The 22,458-nt window shown below is 38.6% G+C and overlaps 2 protein-coding genes across 2 annotated transcripts in view; one reads left to right on the plus strand and one right to left on the minus strand.

Annotated features, from left to right (window-relative positions):
- Positions 1 to 893: 893 nt before the first annotated feature.
- Positions 894 to 22,458, plus strand: part of CMSS1 (cms1 ribosomal small subunit homolog) — a gene marked incomplete at both ends in the record, with an annotated part of 375,234 nt that continues 353,669 nt past the window's right edge. Inside the window, one exon of the mRNA XM_080696219.1 lies at positions 894 to 957. Within this exon, the coding sequence (XP_080552345.1) occupies positions 894 to 957 (64 nt within the window). The remainder of the gene's footprint in view (positions 958 to 22,458) is intronic.
- FILIP1L (filamin A interacting protein 1 like) overlaps positions 7,793 to 22,458 on the minus strand; it is a gene marked incomplete at both ends in the record, with an annotated part of 98,202 nt that continues 83,536 nt past the window's right edge. Inside the window, one exon of the mRNA XM_080696218.1 lies at positions 7,793 to 7,984. Within this exon, the coding sequence (XP_080552344.1) occupies positions 7,793 to 7,984 (192 nt within the window). The remainder of the gene's footprint in view (positions 7,985 to 22,458) is intronic.

Below are 22,458 nucleotides of genomic sequence, written 5' to 3' on the forward strand. Positions count from 1 at the left end.
CATTTGATTTTTACCTCTGTGTAGGAAGACTGTTCTGAAATATATTGTCCACAATTACCTTACAGCTGGCACCAACACTGCCCCCGCCAGGTTTTCCTTGTCCATCCCTGACAGTTCAAGTGGCCTGAGACAGGAAGTACTGTAGCTCTCTTACCTAAGGTATGGGAGCAATGGACTCCCTTCTTCCTCTATTCCAGAAAATGAGGGTAGAGTGCCAAAATCAAGTGGGTGCTAGGGCTGCAGCGCTCACAATCAAAAGGGTGCTAGGGCCAGGGACAACTCACTTCTCTGAGCCTCTAGTGTCTTTCTAGGGGCAAGCTTTCCGGAGCAACAATATTCCCTTTATTTAATTCTTCTTAGGAGCAGAACCCACACCTACGATAAAGGTCCAGTATTCGAGGTCACGGATTCTCGCGCACGTTTCCTAAGAGCAAACTGTACACACGCATCCACGCCCAAACACTGACAGCACTGAAAACACACACACGTGCTCGGGCTTTCTCCCGCGGCGGAAGACCTTTGAAATGGAACCGAGAGAAATTGTCTCCGTCCCGTGTCTCACACTTTCGACACGATCTTTCCGGGAATAACTAACATGTATAAAAACTTTTAGGAAAAAAGTCATAAAAACAGACAATCAACTTTTCTCAGGTCGTGCGTCTTGACGTCTTGAGACTCCCGGGGTATTTATTTTGCGTCTCCGACCGATCTTGCCTATCTGCGCCTGTGTGGAAACTGCGGCGAGTCCGCACGCACCGCCGGGGGCGGGGCTCCGTGACGTCACGGAGGGGCGGGGCGGGCCCGGAGGCGGCTCCGCGTGTAGCAACGCCGGCGCCGGCCCAGACGTGGGCACCTTCGCCCCGGGATCCGCTCGCGCCCAGGCCCGCGAGGAGATGGCAGACGATCTTGGAGACGAGTGGTGGAAGAACCAGCCGGCGGCAGCAGCCAGCAGCCCAGGTACCCGCGCACTGTGCCCGCGCCCCCGCCGGGCCTGCTCCCCACCGGCCCCTGCCGCGCCCCGCGCCCCGGCGCTCGGCTGTCACCCGGCCCGGGCAGTGCCGCGCGGGGCTGGAAACGCGCGAAACACACCCGCGCGGCGTCTTCCCGGTCGGCCTGACGGTCACGCGCTGTGTATCTTTCCCTTTTAACTCCTGAGAGTGCTTAAGACAGTTTTCGTGAAGATCAGGTATATTTTGCCAGGTGAGTAAAGATAATCCTCCCCCCAGCTCCGACGGGGTTTGGATCGCTTCAGTTCAGATCAGATCGCGACTCCAGCACCTTACTGTTTTTTCCTCCTTTTCCTGATCTGTAAACTAAAGATAGTAATAATAATGTCTTAAAGTTGTTATGAAGATGAGTCACGTGTGGTTGGTTTCCAAAGATACTTTTCCCACTCTTATGGTGTGACTTCTGTGTCCCATTCTCTAAACTCATGGGATCTTAGTGATGGTTATTGTTTTTAGGGTGTTACCAGTCAGTACTTCTAAACAATGTCTAGTAGAACTTTAAAGCGCAGCCTCCTTCATTAGCAGGATTCTAATTAAGACAATGTATTTGAGTCCCCAGGATCACCCTACTTCTTAAATTCCTTCGAGCTATTAAGACTAAGTTTTGAAAATTGTTGACATTAAATTTATTAGGGGCCTTTTCTTCATTAACTGCTTTAAAGTAAGCATATACATTCCTTTGACATTTGCTTCATTATTTATTGGTGATTTGCTGTAATGTAATCTGTATACTATTTCTAACTTAGAAATCATAGCTGAAGAAATTCAGCTTTCTCAGATTTCTTGATTCTTCCTATGTTGATGGGGGAAATATCAGCCTAAAATAGGTGTGTTATATTTTGTTTTGAATGTCAAAAGAACATGAGTGCCTTGAGTCAGAGTAAAGAAAGTTATAATGATACTTTTAATTTCTATATTCTTGTCTATAAAAATAAGCATCTTTCCCTATTACTTTTTCCCAGTTCACATGCATGGTGGCAAGGCAGTGGAACACTTTGGCATCTATTCAACAAATATTTGTTGCATATACAGTTCATAACACCTGTTTAATATATCTTAACTACTACCTATTGTCTGTCCAAGGAACTGTAGTGTGTTTTGGTTGTTCTCATGTCTTAGATTTTATACTCTTCAAGAGCTCTGAGTTATGTACTAAACCTTGCACTGCAGTGGAGCCCATCATGGGGGCTGTCACTTGGCTGGTGTTTGGTAGAAGTTAGTAGAATAAATAAATGTATGCATGCATGATAGCTTCTATATAGAGATCATGATACTAATATTTGTAGGTAGACATTTAATTTTTCATCCAATCTAGACACTTTCTTTTAGTGGTACTATGGATTGAACCCAGGGCACTCTGCCTCACAGTTACACCTCTTGCTTTTTTTTTTTTTTTTTTTTTTTTGCGGTTTGGAGATGGAACCCAGGGGCATTTGGCCTCCAAGCTACACCCTCTGCCCTATTTTTTATTCTTTAATTTTGAAACAGGGTCTCACTAAGTTGCGGAGGGCCTCACTAAGTAGCTGAGGCTGTCCGCCAACCATGATCTTCCGGTCTCAGCCTTCTGAATGCTGGGATTAGAAGCATGCAGCACCACACCTGGTGCTATTTTTTATTTTAAGATGGTCTTGCTAAATTGCTGAGGCTGGCCTTGAACTTGTGTCCTCTTGCCTCAACCTTCCAAGTTTCTGGGAATACAGATGTGCACCACTGCACCAGGTGAGTGTAGACACCCCTTCTCCTGTTGGAGTACACACTGTCATCCTTATTTGCCTTAACTACTCCAGTAAACTTCTAACAGGGGTCTCAGTTTCCATCTTTGTCCCTCACTCAGCAGCCAGAGCGATCCCTTTAAAAGAGAAGTCTGATCTCAAACCTGTTTAAACTCTCCAATACCTCCTTCCCCACCCCCCTGGCACACAGAATCAAATTCATTACTGTGGCTGATTGCTGGATCTGCTACTTGTCCCCACTAGTTTACACTGTCCTGGCAATGCTCACCTTCATTCTGTTCCTCAACAGGGAAGCTTATTCTGTCTTAACTTTTTGCCGTAGCTGCTCTGCTCCATTCTTCTGGTTTTCTAATAACTGGCTCTGTACATTAAAAACTCAATATGGATATCACCTGCTCAAAAAGATACACTTCTTGGTCAACCAGTCTAAAATATCCAGCCAGTTGCTGTTACATTTCCACTGTACTATGATTCTTCGAAGAGTATCTAGAACCAAAGTTTATTTTTCCTGTTAAAACTATCTGTCTTCTAGCACTAGAATGTGAGTTTCCTGTGAACAGGGGTTTTGTTTTTCTCGTTTTTGCTTTATCCTCAGTATCTAGCCTAGTATTTGGGCATATAAACAGTACTCATTTCTTATTTTTCAGTTGCCTAATAATTGATAATATTTTGTATCAAATGAAATATTTGTGATTTTCTTCAAATCAGATCGTTTTATCTAAGCTGAATTTCTTCTGGAAATGATGGGAGGGCACCTTGGATCTTTCCTTTAAACTGAATAACCAGCTTAGTTTTATGTAATAGCCAGCCATGCATTGTAAATGTTATAAAGCATTCACTCTGCCTATTAAATTCAGACTTGAATATTTTCAAGAGATATTGATAACATTCACAGAATCAAAATCATTTATTGAGCTTAATCCTGTTTAGACACTGTAACAGAATTAGAATTAGAAAGGAAAAACATAATCAGTGTACATTATAGGATGCACAATTGATGTGGTTCAATAAAAATGCATACAATAAGTGCAAAATAGTCAGGATGAATTTTAAAAGAGGGAGAAGAGAAAGAGGGTTACATTATTCATCACTATTTTTGTACTTGAAAACCCCCAGGTAACCTTCATGGACTAATGTTACTTTATTATATATTATTTCCATGATTCTTACAAATGATTAAGTGAGTGGTTCTTGACAAAGTTATCAAAGTTTAAGGGTACGGATGTACATGTCTTTCTCCAAGTCATAGACACAGTTTCTCCCGTAATTTTTCCAAGTGTCCATGAGTCTCAAAAAAATACCACTCATAATTGTGGAAGGCCTAAAAATAATTTCCCCCATCAGAGTCAACAGCAGTACATTATATTATTTTTATGGCAAAAATTCTTTGCTCTATTCTTAATCCAGTATTCTTTAGTTGAATATGTTACATGCATTTAGAAGTATGCATTTTGCTAAATAATGCATAATAAATAAATTTGCAAACAACTAAAATACAGTTTTTCTTTTTACCAGCTTTCCTAGAATTCTTAATTGAATTCTTAAATTGTTTAAGTATTGCTTTTAAAAACTAGTCAGTGATACTCTTCTTACACTCTTAAACCTGAGTTTTTGTGAGTCTAGTTGGTACTAGACCAGAGTCAGCAAACTGTTTTGTAAAAGTCTTTTTTTGTGAAGAGTTTAGGCTTTACAGATCTGATGGTCACTGTTGCAAGGACCCAGCTCTGCTCCTGCAGTATAAAAGCAGTCATAGACAGTAACTATGTAAACACATGCATGTGGTTGTATTACAGTAAAACTTTGTTGACAATGAAATGTGAATTTTGTGTGATTTTCATGTCATTAAATAGTCTTCTTTTGATATTTTTTCAGCATTTAAAAATGTAAAAACTTTTCTTATCTTGCAGGCCACCCAAAAGAGACACTGGACTGAATTTGGCCTACTGGCCAGAGTTTTCAGACCCTATTGGGGCCTCAAATTCAGATCCTGGATTATATGTGATACATCTCTAGAAGAAGGAATTTGAAACATATGCTAGAGAAAATTGTGTTTTTAATTAGTTACTCCATTGCTCAGTCTGTAGTAATCAGTTATATATTAGACCAGTTATATTTCTGTTAAAATCAGAAACTTGATTCCAAAAAGTTACTGGAAGAGTAGTTCAGTGATCATTGGAGCTAAATAAATCAAGGGCTGGGGAAAGACTCCAGCATAAAAATATCAGGCTTTTAAAAAGTTTACTTCAAATTGCATTTTTTTTTCATTTATTTGGACTTTGTTCTGCTTGCTTTTGAACGTTAACAGTCATCACTATAGAATTATTAGGATAGCTTCTTTCACTTTTTAAATTTTTGTTCTTCAGATGGGCCACATTTTTGCAGAAACAGAATTATATACTCAAGTGGCTGGATTCCTTAAATTGTGTTAGGTATATGTCAGATGCCATTTTGTTGAATTCCTAGTAGTAGTCTTATTGTATTTGCATTTTATGGTATTACATATTTCTTGAAATAGGCCTGTGTGTTGGTTAGTAAACCTTTTGTTAAAATAGAATATTGTTTTCAGTATGTCATAATGAAATTAGAACTTTATTATCCTTTAAAGATGGGTTGCTTTTAAAGGCTGTCTTCAAAATATTCATGTTTTCCTAACCAGTGTTTAGTACTTTGTACAGATACTTTACTTTTTCTTGATTGCTCTCTAACATGCGCCAGCTTGGCATAAAAATGTACTTTACTGTTGCTCCTCACAGGAGAGAAAACAATTTTGAAATCTCCAAAATGCAGTGTATTTTCTGTTCTTCTTCCAGGTAAAACTTGCCCAGGATATTTTGTATTTCTAGAACTATTATTGGCACATGCTGTTTTTCTTGTTTTATGCTCCTTTCTGATCTGTTTAGTTTTCCTTCCAGGGGTTCCTGTGTTTTTTTCCATTAGCATAATTCCCAGTGTTTCCTGTCACCTGGCATAGCTGCTTCCCTCAGCCCTGCCATATTTCATCACTATCTCTTAGTACCTTTCTCACTTATGTCTTGACTGAATGGCCCTCCTCTCCCTCCTTCACTCATCCTGCTTTCATTTAAGATTTATCACATGCCTCCTTTATCTTGGGCACACTGCTTAGTTTCCTCTGAGATGTGTATCACAGCTTCTTTACTTTCTTTTGTATTCCTTTTCCTTTCACTAGTCTCTTCTTTCTCTTCAACAATTTTCATTTCAGGCCTTAATTCGCATGCCCTCTCTACCTTCTCCCTCTGCCACTTGCCTGCATGGACTGTTCATCATCCCTTCCTTTGGCTAGCACAGCTCAGTGCTGCCCTGCCCTCTGGCATCTCCTCCTCCCCGAAATTGGATGGGCCCAGGGGTGTTGGTACAGTGGCATCAGTGTACTGAAGCAGTCTTGGCTGGATGATTATGGGGAATGGCAGTTTCTTTTCTACTGTCTTGCTGGCTTCATTCTAGTCCAGCTGGCTGAAAGTTCTTAGCTATAAGGATTTCTTCCAGGGTAGGGTCTTGCCTCCAGTATTCAGTGTTCACAGATAACTTTGGGTTATACTTTTCATTGAATTGTTTTCCTCTCTGTGACTGTGAAAACTTTGTCTAAAATGTCTTGTCTTAAAACGTCATTGTGTCACTTTGTCCACATTGAATTATAAGCACACCTTTCACTTGATTCAATGAGAGAGTTTTCCATGTGGTTAAAGAATTTCTATAAGCTTACAAAAGCCTGGGGATTGTGTCCAGACTTACTGATGTCTGTTTGAATTCAGCATTCTGTGCATATTTATGGCTTATTGCCACTAAAAGGCCCCTAAGGAAATATTCCACTTTTACATTCGGGAAAACTAAAGATAAGATTGACAAATGCCAAACTGAGTGCCATGTGAGCTAAAAGCTAATATTGAAATTTGAGATCCTGAGTTTTGTTGAATCAACTAATTTTTCCATAATCATTCAGGAAAGAAATGTGAGTAGAGAAGATAAATTGTTGTCTTTTTTTTAAACACCCAGAACAGTGATTCAGATATCCCTACAAGAAGTCAGTATTATTGACCATTGATTCTCACCTTCTGATTGCTATAGAAAGCAGTAGTAGTAATCTAAAATGGTTTGACTTAGCCAGGCTTGGTAGTGCACACCTGTAGTCCTAAGTACTTAGAAACACAGACAGGAGGATTGTAGGTGCAAGGTCAGCCTCAGCAATAGTGAGACTATCAGCCACTCAGTGACTCCCTGTTTCAAAATATAAAAAGGGCTGGGGGTAGAATGCCCCTGGGTTCAATCCCCAAATACCATTAAAAAAATAAAAATGAAGTAAAATGATTTATCTTACAAGTCTAGCAGTATTATTCCATGGCCTTGTATATTCAGGAAGAGCAAACAACTTGAAGAAATGGAACAGGAGGCTAAGTGCCCCCAGTCACATCTCTACATGACATCACATAGGCCATATAAACAATGTATTTGGCAGTTACACATCTTTGTTATTCCTTATCTCTTTGTAACGAGGAATTACAATTTTTCCCTTCCTGGTCATAAAGAAATCATAGTTTTAGACCTTTAAGTTTTATATTAATTGTCCTGAAATTTTGATGGAAATAGCCTGACTTTCTTGAAGCAGATTAGAAATTCTTGCTAGAACAGTTTTTTTTTTTTTTAGCAAAATATGATTATTCAGTAAATCTCTGTAGAATGAAGGATTGCTTTGTTCACCAGAAAACTCTTGAGTGGCTATAGTGAATTCATTTCTATCCCAGGCTCATGATTATACTCCAACTTTGGGCTGGTTTACAAGTACCACAAGAAATTGAGTGTGAGTCTGAACCTGTGATTGTGTGTATGTGCTTACATACGTAGAGTCAAGATCCTTATAGGTGAGTTGCTCTGAAGAATGATATCCGGATCTACCACCCTGGGACTGAACCATCTGACAGTTTGCTTCTTCACATATTCCGAAAGCATGGCCATTTTTCTCTGGTCTTCCACAGTGATAATTTTATCTTTCCAGATATTTCTGTTGATGAATATATCCAGACAGTGCTGTAGTGTGACTTACCTTTTATCTCCCATGTGGAGAAAAGTATTAGAGGTAACAGTCCTTAGGATGTGTAGTTTCCTACAGCTGTTTAGGTGAATGGGTTTGTCCATTGGCCCTGGGGGGGCTTTAGTGGAAGTCTTAGTGATGCCTGTAGATTTTGGTTTAGGGATCCTTGTTGGAATTCTCTGATTACATCCTTCCTTGATCTTGAATAATAATAAAAAAAAAAGAATGAAAAGTCGTTAATGGTACAGTTGGTGGAAAAAACATGTTATTCAGGAGATGAAGTTAGGGTTTGGCTTTGAAAGCATTAGGTTCTGGAAACACATCAGATTCAAGATTGAAAGATTGAAGAAAAGTTTTAGTAAAACAATTCTGCCAGCATGTTTTGGATGTGTGCCATGTGCAAGGGTGTAGGTAGTGGATAGTGACAGATACAGAGGTGAATAGAGTGTAGTGGAAGATACAAGTAGTTTCCCAAATTAATGTTGAGAGAGAGCCATGGGATTTCCAGAGAAAGGTTAATTTCAACTAAGGAGTCTTAAGAGAGCTTCATGATCTGATTTGGGCCTTTAAAAACATTCAGAGATTTTAGCAGCAGGAATGAGGGACGGCATTTCAGGATGATGGAATACTTTTGGCAATAGGATGAGATAATACTTCAGACAACTTACCTGAAGTAATAAAGTACGAAGCACAGTTGAGAAATGGAGTGGCTTTAAATTAGGTTGTGATTAAGAGGTGGGATGGGAGTGTAGATTGAGGCCTGATGTGGGAAGTTGTACCCAATTCTATAGATGTGAGTGGTGAGGGGTTAGGGAGTTGGAACGTAGTTTGGTGAAGATACAGGTACAGTGTGGAGGCAAAATTGCCTTAACATTTGTTCACTGATTAACATGAAGAGTGAGGGAGGAGTCACAGATAGGTAGACCGAAGTAGTGGGTTTAACTAGTGGAGTGTAAAAGATTGCTTAGAAATATATTCTTATTTTTATTTTTAAGGAAATAATACTCCTGAATAAGAATATTTGCAGGTAAGGACATGGGATGAAGGTTTCAGCTGACTGTAGATTTCCCATTTTAACCCAGAATTGTTATATTTTTCCCTTTGGTTGCCTCATTTATTTTTTGCTATAAGTTCATAAATGTAAATTAAAAAAAAAACACAAAAAAACCCTTTGCCGGGCGTGGTGGCACATGCTTGTAATCCCCGTGCTTGGGAGGCAGACACAGGAGGATGGTGCAGGTTTGAAGCCAGCCGCACGCTGGCTTAGGAGACCCTGTTTCCAAATAAAAAATGTAAAAATAGGTCTGGGAGTGTAGCCCGCAGGTAGAATGGCTTCCAGGAACCCCAGTACCACCAAAAACAACAAAAAAAACAAACAAACCTTAGAAATTCATTGTAGTTTTTGCCCACCTATGACTTTCATTCTGTAGAATTTTTTCCACGTTTATTAAAGTGAAATCTCTTTATCTCTTTATGTATGTGTTCACTTTTTAAAATATAGTATATGAGATTTAAATTTTACTTCGGTATTACAGAAATACAGTATGATCTTATTGGGATTTTAAATTTTTTGTCACTGAACATTTAGTCAAAAGGTATATTAGATGCACCTCTCTTTATTAACATTATTTAACTAAAATGAAATAGAATGGGAGAGAATAGACTAGGATAAGAAAACACCAGAATGTGCTGCACATAGTATGGCTAAGTACTGTTTTGTGAATATTACTTCATTTTACATATGTGTGTACATACTTGTATGTGAGGTCTAGTTATAATATTTATTTTTTATTGGAGGCTTTGGTAAAGTTTGAAATCTTCTGAACTAGAAGGAAACAAGATAACTTGGTGAAGCAGGAGCATAGGTATTGCTGGAATTGCTAACTAAAGATAATACAAAGTTTTAGAAATGTTCTTTTTGAAGGGACTATAATACATGAGCTTCAGACTTAATATAAGATGACATAGAAGGTAGAACTTAATAGCCACTCTTACATATTTAAAGTGCTCCGAAGTTTCATAGGAACCTAAATAGGATTTTCAAATAAACACTGAACAAGCATGGCTAAAACCGTGAGTCCTTCAATGAAGGATAAGTCATAGGGAAAATGTATTTTCTTTGGTATATTCAGTAAGTTTCTCTATGTCTTGGGACTAGAAGAGTATTTTGACTTTAGTACTGTGTGTGTGTGTGTGTGTGTGTGTGTGTGTGTGTGTGTTCTAAATATAACAAATGAGATATTGTTAATACTCTTATATCTGTATTGTCCAACTTCATGGTCTCATTTCAGTGTTGAAGGGCTGTGTCAGTGTTTGTATCGTTTCAATTAGGTAAAAACTTATGGAATAATAATGATTAATAATAGTAGTAATAATAATATGATTACAAAATTCAGTGTCCAAGTAAGGGTTTGGTGAGATGGGCAGCTTCAGTGATGATGATGGGAGCAAGCAATTTGGTAGTGTGTATCAAGAACCTTAAAATTAGCCAACTGTGGTGGCACACAACTGTAATCCCCAGTACTTGGGAGACTGAGACAGGAGGATCACAGGTTCAAGACCAGCCTCAGCAATTTAGTGAGACCTGCTTTCAATAATATATATATATATATATATATATATATATATATATATATATATATATGTAGATAGATATATAGATAGATATAAAATAGGGCTAGGGATGTAATTTGGAGGTAGAATGTCCCTAGATTCCATCCCCAGTACCAAAACAAAACAAAACAAACACCTTAAAATGTACGCTCTGCAACTTTGTCATTTTATTTTATTGTTAGGGATCTTTTCTAGGAAATGATCAAAGAGGCAGGCAGAGATATTTGTTTTAGGATTATTTAAAATGAAGAAAAACAGACATCATTTAAAACTCCAGCCCTAAGGATATTCTAGTATAATCACATTAAAATAATTATACTGTCTTTAAATGATGGCAGTTTTGAAGATACAGGGAAATGTTTACTCAGAAATGTTAAAAGCAGTATTTAAAACTTCATATGCACTTTAAATATGTGAGTGAAGACTAAGTATTACAGATTGAGTGTCTCTTATACGTGGGACCAGAAGTAGTATTTTGAATATCAGATTTTTAAAATTTTGGACTATTTGCACATACATAATGAGTTTTCTTGGTGATTGGACCCAAGTCTAAGCACAGTTATATACCTTATATAGAGAGAGAATGAGGCTTTTTTTTGTGGTATTGGGGTTCCTGGAAACTCTTCTACTTCTGGACTACACTCCCATTTTTATACTTTTTTATTTGGAAACATGTCTCTTAAGCCAGCACAGCTGGCTTCAAACCTGTGCAATCCTCCTGTTTCCGGATCCCAAGCGCAGGGATTACAAGGGTGCGCCACCACACCCAGCGAGACTGAGGCATTTATTAGAATATTTTTAGTGCACCTGTATTTTGACTGAGACCTGTCACATGGAAGTCAGATGTTAATTTTTCCATTTGTGGCATCATGCTGGCACTCAAAACGTTCCAGATTTTAGAGCATTTTAGATTTCAGATTTTCAGATTAGGGATACTCAATTTGTAGGTGAAAAATGCACCTATGCTGTTAGTGGTTAACTCTGGTTAGTTGAGTTATAGGCGCTCTTAATTTTTTTCCACATTTTCTGTAAGTATGATTTAAAAAGCCAACAGTAAATTATATTGGGATAAAAAAGGAAGGAAATTGCTCAGAGATCAGGACATTCCGTGAACATCAGCCATATCCAAACCTTGAGTAAGAGAAGCTTCATTGAAATCATTGATAGGCTGATCAAGTTTGCCGATATTGTGAATACAGCACTAATAATAGCCTTTTCAAGATAGCTTTCTGTGATATTATTTGACTTTGCCAAGATTTGGATTGATTCTTCAGTTTAATGTACATAATCTATGTTGGGACCTATTTAAATGATCAATTCCTGAGTATTATACCTAGAAATTATAATTCATTTGTCTGTGGATGTATAGGAACCCACATTTTTTTTTTAACAAACTCAGGTGATTTATTCTTGTGTGGATGATCAGCCCACCACACTTTGAGAAGCACTTCCATAGTTAAACCTCCTTCAGGTGGAAGCTTTGTATTTTCTTTCTCCTGGAACTCTCCCCTGCCATAGTATTGGTAGTTCAGGGCCATGAAAGATAAGTGCATCCTAGCCTAGTGTTTACCTGGCTCATCATAATCAGCTCGGGGGCTTTAAGACACTACAAATTCTCAGACCCAAGTGAGGACCTGAGACTTAGACTATTTAGGAGCAGGGTTAAGGTCAGGGCTTGTGAATTTTTAAAGTACCTGACCGATTGTTAAATCTGTCTGATAAATTTTTTGGCATGGAAAACATCATTTATGGAGCTTTTTTCTTTTGAGAAACATTGATATGTGTATGGAAAAAAAGAACCTTGAGATGATAGCTGCTGATAAGGCCACTGCCCAAAACTTACTGGACTCTGTTTCTACTACACCTAGACTGCAAATTCTTTTTGTTTTCTTGTAACTCTGATTTCGCTACATATTTTTTACCTCTAGATGGCAGCAAAGGCCAGTTATTTTGTTAGGATAACTAAGTGTCATTCCCCCAAATCCTAAAATATGATGTTATATTTTTTTCTTGTATGAGTTTTATACTTGGTCTTGTTCCAGTAAATGAGGTATGGAGCTTTAGAATGTGTCATCTCTTGGATCATTTTTATGGAGCATTATGTCAAATAACTCCAAGAAAGTTTTTTTCCCCCCCAAATTTGGAGTGCATATTGCAAGAGAAACCCATGCATATGGCTCTTTTAAGACCACACAGTGGATGCTCTACTCAGAGTTGGAGGCTCCTGGGTTTCATCAGAAAGCAGATGTCTTGGAGAAGATTAAGCAAGTTGGAAAGCTCATTCACAGGAAGAAAAAAATATTATTTTTAATGCTTAACTCAGCCATGGAGGTTGATACTGAGAAAGGATTACAAATCTGAGGAATGATTAATTCAATGAGCTAGAGGCAGTGATTCTATCAAGGGAACAGTTGAAAGAAAAGGAGAATATTTGTGGAATATATTCATTAAATTCTAAAAGTATTGGCTTGTTTCATCAATAGGTTCTACAAGGAAATGTAGCAATTTACATGACTCCCTGATTAGCAGCAAGTCATCAGATGCCAGTGAATTTTATGGACTGAAAGAAGTATAGGAAGGTGAAATATTTTGATTTTATTTGGAGTCTCAGATCTGCCCAGTTTCTACACAACCCTTGTGTTCTTTCACATTATCAAAGAGGAGAACATCTGAAAATGTACCAGAACGAAATCAGCATTTATGAGGAAGCTATCAGATCCTTGTTAGACAGCTGGAGTCAGGATGTTTCCTTTTCTCTTAAGGAAATTAATTTTGTAAGTGCTTTGAACTTTTTGGTGATGTATTGGCAACACATTGTGTAAGAAGGCAGTGTTCCCTTAGGAGTGGGCCTGATTCCAGGGACTGCAGGGTCCCTCATCACACCTTCAGCTATAGATATTAAGAACTTCAAGATTCCCAAAGACCTCAGGTCATTCTGGCTCGTGGTCTTTGAGGTCGAGTGTGGGAATGGATTCAGGGCTGCCTGACTCCCCCAGAGACCCAGCTGTGGAATGCCTGGTCAAGGCCATGTTTTATCAGAATGACAGTGTCTTAGTGTTTTGGTTTTTATCGCAGTGTTTCATGGGAAAAGTGCATAAGTAATGATGATGGATATGGTGATGAAAAGGAGGAAATGCTAAACTGGAGGGAAATATCTTTGAAATATTAGTGCTTTCATTTCTTTTGTCTTTTATATTGTTTGGCAAATCACTGTTAATTTGTGTGTGGAGGGGATGGAAATAACAGATAATGAATCTGGCAGGGAGCCCAAAGTTTCATATGCTGCTTTAGCTTTTTTTCTCTTGATTTTCCTAGAACTTCCCTTTATGCAATAAAACTTTATCACAACAACTTTTATAGTTTTATATGGCAAAGGGGCCCTTCAAAGGGAAACCTTGTAGTTTAATTAGTTCAATTCCTATTAGCCTACTTCGAGAGAATATTTAGTTTTAAATAAGGTTCCACTGCTATGATTTATATATTAGAGTTGTCCAGTTTCTGCAGTGAAGGATGGAGTAATTTGGGGCCTTTGCTTCAAATGTAACATGATTTGTGGTTATACCTAGTTACCTCCCAGTCTCTCTTTCTATGGTAATTACACTGTAGATACTAGAGGCAAACCAGAAATAAGCACTGAAATATAGTTTCAAAATCCTTCTTAACCCAAACATTATGTGCTAAACACAGAATCACATGTAGAAACATATTAAAAGAATATAATCTTGAACAGTTGTCTTCCTTGTTTATCCTCTTTTTTTATATGCATCTAAAAAAATTTCTTTGCCACAGTCTTTTCCTTTTCGGGTATACTTTCTTCTCCTTTTTCTTATTCCCTCATTTGCACTGATTTTATCTGTTTCACTTGGTCTGAGACTCACATCCTCTAGCAGCCTTGGAATAGTGACACGAGCATAGGCTATGAAGCAAAAAGACTTGTGTCTCCATTATAGTTCTGATGCTAACAAGCTAGCTGCATATCCCTGAGTAAGCATTTATAGCTTGTGTAGACCTCAGACTCTTCATCTATAATCTTCATCTGGAGATTAAAATACCTACTTGTAGTATATTCTTTGAGGAGTAGAGAAATTTTGTAAGAAAGTCCCTTGTACATCCAAAGGCCCAGATAAATGTTAGTTTTTTTTTATTATTATCTTTGCCTTTTTCTTTATATCTGTTCTTAAGGTGCCTACTTTTTTTTTTAACATAATCTTAATTTATCTTTGATTATTTTGCCTTTCTTATCTTCCTGCTGTATCCTTTGTTATTTCATGTCTGCATTTACTTACTGGTGATACAGCAGTGCTGATTCCTAGGTTGTATCTCTATCCACTCTATCCACTTTTGACCCAGGAAACAACTCTTCACATAGCCTTTTCTCTCCTTACTCTAGTTGGTCTGGTCATTGTGAATCTTCTTTTTCAAGAGTTCACCTGAAAACATTACTTATTCTTTCCTGTCTTTTCATTTAAAAAAGTGAAGCAGTTCTACCAACTCACTTGTTCTTTGGCCCTGACATTCTCAAATTCTGTGTAAAGAACAGTGCAAGCCAACTGTGACCACCAGGTAAGTTGTTAGCCATGCAAGCCCTTGTTGCACCTACTGTGAACAATACTTAGTTCCTGAGTAGTGTGGGACAGTGGTTCTTACATATTACATGCCCAACAGTGACCCAGAGAGTTCTGTGATGCTGATTCCCTGCTCTGAATTTACTAGGTATAGGAATTGGCACTCTGCAGAGTCCTAGGTGATTCTGATGCAGGTAGCCAGTGTTTACATCTTTAAGAAACATTAATATATGGGTTTAAGCAATACACACTAACTGATTCTTGCTCTCAAGATTGGCTGCGGCAGGGACCACAAATAATTAGCTTGTAAGGGGGAATCAAATGGAATAATAGAGGTACAAACAGAAGTGTTTTGGGAACCCCAGAAGAAAATTTAAAATAATGAAGGTTCCAGAGAAAGTAGCACTTGAGGAATGACTAGGATTTCCATAGAAAAAAGGGAGAAAAGATCATTTCAGCCCTAGAAACAGCACAGGGTAAGAAAGGCAAAGGCACAGGTTTAGAAGTCCTAATGATATATGGGAGGAGAGTTAGTATAGTGTTCTGGTGAGTATGCAGGGTAGGCCCAGAATTTCAGGGGCAAACAGTGGATGCCATGGTAGATCTTTTTTTTTTTTTTTTTTTTTTTTTTTTTGTACTGGAGGTTGAACTCAGAGGCATTCTACCTCTGAGCTACACTCCTAGCTCTATTTTTTGTTTTTGAAACAGTATCTCACTAGGTTGATGAGAGTCTCACTACTTGCAGAGGCTGCCCTCAGACCTGTGATCCTCCTGTCTCAACCCCCCAAGTACTTGGATTACAAGTGTGTGCTTCCACACCTGGCTGTGGTAGATTTGAACAACCACTATTTTGGCACTATGTAAGTGCTGTTCTGGGGGTGACTATAGAATTGCAGTGAACAAAATGATGTTTAGGGTGAAGGTGGGTGAAGGTTGGATTAGAAAGGTAAGGAATTAAGTGTAGATTGACTACCTTAAAGTACCATGTATACTAAGGACTGGACTTAGGGAATTGGAGCACAAATAGGAAGGAAGGAGGACAAAAGAAGTCACCGGGCAGAGTGGCTGGTTGGATCTGAGTAATAAGAACTGGAGAGTTGTTGCAGATGTCCAGCCTGGGCAATGGGAAGGTGATGGGCTAGCCTCAGAAATAGCAGCAGCCACTTAACAGAGATAGTGCATGGAGGCGGGAGCACATGCTGTGAATGAAGTGTACTTGGGCCCTCCATGTGGAAGGAACTCTGTTTTAATACTGGTATTTTGGAGATGTTGCTTTGAGGATCATCATAGAGAATTTGTTAACCATTCAGGTGGCTGAGAGTGCGGGGAGAAAATGTCACTCCTCCTCACTTGTCACTCTTTTCTTCTGCCACCATATACACTTCTACATTCCTTTCCAGAGCTTGAGAAATGAACTTTTCTGGGCCCTACCTTGTGCCCACATCTCCTGCAGTGACACCAGCCACTTGGTCTTACTGACTGCTAAGAGCATAACTGTTTCTGAGAACAGTCCCCAAGAAGGCATTTCTTCTCATTACGTGAACAATATGCAGTAACTGAACCATATCTAGGCACTGATTGGCCTGTGTAAGGAAAGGAAATCCTGCCCCTCTCTTCCAGTGACCTTGCTGGCCTCCTTAGCCATTGTGTCTGGACCGTGCAGACGGATTACATAAACTTATACTCTGGAGATATTTGCCACTTCTTGGCACAGAGGCATGCAGTAAGCACAGGATGCCCCCTTCAAAGCAAATTTCCGTCCTCATTGGCAGTCTGAGAAAAGCCTGGAATAGGGCCATAGTTGATAGAGTTGATGAAAAAAAATAGTAATAATTGCTCATTGTTCTCCCTAGTCCTTTTATTGCTCTTCTTCAAAGCTAAAACCAGTCTAAAAAGCAATTTACATTGTCCAAAATTTCTGTAAATAATTTGTATTATTATAATCAGAGAAAAGTTCTATATAAAACAAATGGGCTGCTTATACATAATGATAGATGTCGTCCTACTCAGAATGATCGCTCCTTACTTACTCCTTCCCAGTTACCCCAGAGAAACTACCTTTTATGGACCCTTTACAGATCTTTTGCAGTTTTTAATTTATTCTTTGTCTAAAACTATAGTTCTTGAGGCATAAAAAATGACTGATATTAATGTATTTGGGCAAAAATGCCATTAAAAGGCAAGGGAGAAAGAAATGGCTCTTTTTCTTAATTTTTTTAAGAGAAGAAAAAAACCCTGGCAAACCCCAATATAAGGAAAGCATTATTGAAAAATCACTTTGAGTTATTTGAAGAGTGGCTATGTTGAAGGAGATTTTTATATGCCTTCAATCATTATGAGGGGATACACAAGAGACCAGTTTGAAGACTTTACTTTGAAATTAAAATTTTGATTTGGGATTTGCCTTGATTTTCAATTATTATAATCCTGAATTGGAAGGAATGGGAGACTGATAAGGCTGAACTCTTAACAGTTTTCCTTCTTTAGGAAAATACACAATGCTTACTTTTGAAAAATGATTAGGGGAGCTTCAGTTTTTCCTTATTAAGTCGTGACACTGCTTGTGAAATGGACACCCTAAATTGGGGCATATAAATCTTAAGAACATTTCCTGCAAAGGTAAAGTCCCACTAAATGTGAGCTAGGTTGTTGGCATGTGTCATTATGGTGGTGAGACCTTGATTCTTGGTTGTGTTTTCTGAAGGTCTTGGGTCCTTGTCAGGACGATTGAGGCAGCCACCTGCTTGTAAGCTCTGATACTCCTGGATGTGGTGCTTCTTTCATGGGTCATTTACTCACTTTTGATGCTTTTCTCTCTATCATCTGAGGCTGATTAGGTGCCTCCTGCTCCGCACATATTGATGGCCTGTCCAAAGCTCATCCAGATGTTGGCACATTGCCCTTTGCTTACAGAATCCTCCTATAGAATAGAGTGGACCCTGACCCCAGTTTTGGTGTTCTCAAGTACATAGTCTCCTGCTGATAAGAACATGAGCTTCTCCTTGGTCTTGCTTTCTTCCGTCTCTATCCTCAGTACCATCACCAGCTCAGTCTTCCCCATGCCTGCCATTTGTTTGGGACCTGGCCTCACATTTTCTTTTTCTACTCTTAACAGTAGTTTCAAGAGGCAGTAGGGGTTGAAAGGAGAGGCAAATTACTATTGGCTACAGTGGTTGTAGAAGGTTTCAGAAGAGGGGCCTTGAGTCAGATCTTTCAGCAAGCACCCTCATTTAATGAGAGATGACAATTCTATCCATGTAGAGCAGTGGGGAGGAAGGGATGGCTGGCATGTGTTTAGGGACATACAGGGCATTCTGATGGAAGTGGCAGGTTTGTGGAGCAGAGCATAGGAGGTAAGGTTAGACAGCCTATCTATCACCATAGGTTTAAGAAAGTTTATAATGCTCCTCAGTATATTGGCATGGAAAGAAAACGGGGCAATGGAGTCAGACCTGTGTTCACATCTCAGTTTTGTCACATGCTAACCAATTGACCTGGACCAGCCTTCCACAAGCCTCAGAGTTTTAATTTATTTACATTTCAAATTGTGATCTACCCTATTTATAGGGTTGCTGTAAAATGAAATACTATTGTACAAAGGATTCAATTTTTCCTGTTATGTTACCTCACTAACCAGAAACCTTCAGTGGGCACAGAACATCACTTAGCCCTGTATTCAGGGCTCTTCGCAGTCCGACTGGACAATGCCCCTCAAGCCTTACCCCTCCCAGCCATCTAACATCAGCCTCACTGCACTGTCCATTATCTTTTAACATTGTCTGTCTGTTCCCCTATCTGCCCTACAGTCCTCTCTTGTGGACACTTCTTTGGGACATCCCTTTGTCCTCTCCCTGTGCCACTCTTTCTCATCTTCCATCCCTTGTTCACATCTTATCTGTTTCTGGAGCCTAACCCTCAAACCCCAACCCAAGGTAACCTACTCCCCTCTCCAAAATCCTACAGTACTTACTGGCTATACAGTTCCTTCTCTATGCTGTGTAGAAGTAGAACTGGCTTTTAGAGTCAGTTAGTCCTTACATTTGATGCAACCAGGAGATGATTTTGCCCCTGTCCAGACAATTTTGTCATAGTTGGGGGATGCTACATAGCATTTAGTGAGTAGACACTGAGGATGTTCCTAAATATGCTACAGTGAATAGGATACCCAGTCTCCCAACAAAAAATTAATCTAGCTGAAACTGGCAGTAATCCTGAGGTTAAGAAACTGGCCTAATGGAAAAAAAAGATATGATGAAGATTCAAAGATTTTTTTTCTGGAATCTTAATAAAGGAAACAAGTGTTTAGAGACCATCTAGTAGTTATGATTACTGCAAGTGAGGAAAATCAGGATAAAAAAATCTAAGTTCTAAAGGAAAAGAAACTCATTCAGGAGGTTGGCTTGATTGTTTATGCTCCAACATTATTACTAGTAGAATCTTTTTTTTTTTTTTTTTTTTTTTGCGGGTCTGGGGATGGAACCCGGGGGCATTTGACCTCCGAGCTACACCTGCCCTACTTTTTATTCTTTATTTTGAAACAGGATCTCATTAAGTTGCAGAGGGCCTCACTAACTAGCTGAGGCTGTTCGCGAACCTCCATTCTCTGGTCTCCTCCTCTGGAATGCTGGGATTATAAGCGCCACTACACCTAGCCTAGTGGAATCTTAAGTGATGAAAGAAAGATGGCAAGACAAGGAGAAAACTCAGAAATCACTGGAAGTTAGAGCCATACATGCTTTTAGAGATCACCAAGCCAAAGTCTCTTGTTTTACAAAGGTTAAATGACTTTTCCAAGGCCTCTCAGTTGATTTAAAAAGGCATGGAAAAGGAATTTTCTACACATGATTTTTAGAGATCACCAAGCCCAAGTGTCTTATTTCACTGTTTTTGAACCTGTAATCCTCCTGTCTCAGCCTTCCAGGTACTGGGATTACAGGTGTGAGCCACCATGGCCAGCTTGCTGTTGCTTTTAAATGGAAAAACGAATGCAGTAAAATATTCAAATCTGTGAAGGGATACTGCAGCGAGTTAATGAGATAGTGAGATTATGAGTAAAATGAAATTTAGTTCTGAAACTGGGATTTTGATCCATGAGAAAAGGTACAATTTTCTTTTTCAGATGTATATAAAAACAATTTATCTTCAATGACCCTCTCATGGACCAAAGAATACAACCCTCCACCCTCATACATTCTATATGAAGATTTTCCAGTGTCACTTCCTCTCACCTTCAGGTTTTTTGGGGGGAGGTTATGTGTCAGCAAAATAGAAAGTTCTTCAGTCTCTCAATCTCTTATGTGTGCATGTGTGCAAACACATGAGTGTACACACACACACACACACACGATAGCACAAACTTTAAAAATAGAGGCTAGAGATCTAGAGTGTTATATGTAATTTTTTTTTTAACAAAAGTAAGATGCAGCTGAGTGCAGTCATGCACTCTTGTAATCCCAGTAGCTGGGAGACTGAGACAGGGGTATTGTTATATGTCAGCAAAATAGGAAGTTCTTTGATCTCTCAATCTCTCTTATATGTGCATGAGTACACACACACACACACACACACACACACACACACACACACACGATAGAACAAACTTTTTAAAAATAGAAACTAAAGATCTAGAGTGTCACATGTAATTTTTATAACAAAGGGAAGATACCGCTGAGTGCAGTTGTGCACTCCTGTAATCCCAATAGTTGGGAGTCTGAGACAGGAGGTTTGTAAGTCCAAGGCCAGCCTCAGCAATTTAGTGAGACTTTGTTTCAACATAAAAAGTAAAATAGGAGTAGGGGTCTAGCTCAGAAGAAGAAAGCCCTTGGGTTCAATTCCTAGTATCATTAAAAAAAAGGGAAGTTGGTTTGTGGGAATTACACTGATTTTACTGTCTTCACCATGAACTTTAGTTAGTCACTTTAATAATCTACATATAAATTACTAATCTGACAATCAAGTTTGTTTTGATGCTTATATTAATTATTGCTCTGCAGGAATCCTACCAGAAAAGGAATCTCCAAAGGCAGTCCTTAAGATTCCAGTAAATTTCCAGTAATGTTAGATTAACCTCTTAAAAAGCTTATTCATAGTTAATATTGGAATGGATGATAAAACAATAAGGTATGCATTATAATCATGGATCACAGGACTTGTATTAACTTATGGCTTACATAAGATAAGAAATTGCATCCTTAAAAAAGAGGTGAACTGATGAATAGCCAGAGTTCCAAACTCTATTATTTACATATGTACCAAAAGTGGACTTGCCCCAGTCCCACTTTAAGGGAGCCAGGGAGTGATGAGAATTCCTGAATTCCCTGGCTGGTTCTCTCTTCCTTTATCCATTTCCCCTACACCGTGGAAACGTGTTTCCTATTTGCATTGTTAAATGACAAGATTGAGAAGACTTTGTTCTCTAATTCTTGCTAGTTTCTGTGTTTGTAATTTTATGATCATTTGATCAGTGCCTTCCAGCACATTACATGTATCTTGTCTTGTTAACTAGAAAAAAGATCTCATGCAGCATTTTTCATTATTTACTTTGAAAGAGCTAAACTGAACTATGTAGTTCCTTCTAGAGTCCTATCCCAAGTTGACTTAAAAATAAAAATAGTTTTGAAATAACATTTAGACCATAGTATGTTGTAATACAGTTGGGTCACTGCCGATTCCCAAGATAAATGTGTTTAAACAGAAGCGTTCTCATTCATCATCAGCCTCAGCTTTCATCCACATTTATTTAATGATGATGCAAGCCCACAGCATTGGTGTGGCAGTTCATCACCATGGAAGTGTTTCTGTCAACAAATCCTCGCTTTGCTATCATGAAATTGATTTTGCAGGGGAATGGAAGATAATAGTGAAAGATTCCTTTTTTTCTTGACAGTCTCACAGTTTGCATGGATGTGTAAATGGATTGTGTCTAAAACCAATAACTGGCAATAAAATTGACCACACTAAATTAATATTTAAGAGGTTGGAAAGGGGAAAGCAGTGATGAGCAACTCAGTCTGAAATCATCTTTATGGAATTTGACTTGGGAACTAGATTTGTATTTAAAATGTTCCTCAGAAAGGTGTTGTTTTCTGCTCAGAAGTATGGATTATAGTCAAGAGAGTGCTATGAGTCAGGTATTAGATTTTCTAGGATATATTGGCTGAGTTCTTTTCACCTGCCTTGTGAGTGTCATAACAATAATCAGAAGAAATTCAGAGTATACTACTATTTCCTTCTGGTGATATACTGTACGTTTTTTTTTTTTCTATAACCTGTCCTAAACTTGTGTTAGTAACTATCTTTGGCTTATCTTTGTTGAGAAGATTAAGAAGACTATACAGTTAAGTTGTAAGCTTCTAATCACAGGCTACTTACAAGTGGGTAAGGTAGTACCAACATTAAGTAATCCAAACTGTTTTGGGAACTAAATAAGAAAAAAGAACAAAAATAACACTTTTGTTTTGAAGCAAAGTGTTCAAAAGCTTATGGCATAGTGGCTG

The sequence above is a fragment of the Muscardinus avellanarius genome, assembly GCF_963383645.1.
Source record: "Muscardinus avellanarius genome assembly, chromosome: 5".
NCBI classification, from domain to species: Eukaryota; Metazoa; Chordata; class Mammalia; order Rodentia; family Gliridae; genus Muscardinus; species Muscardinus avellanarius.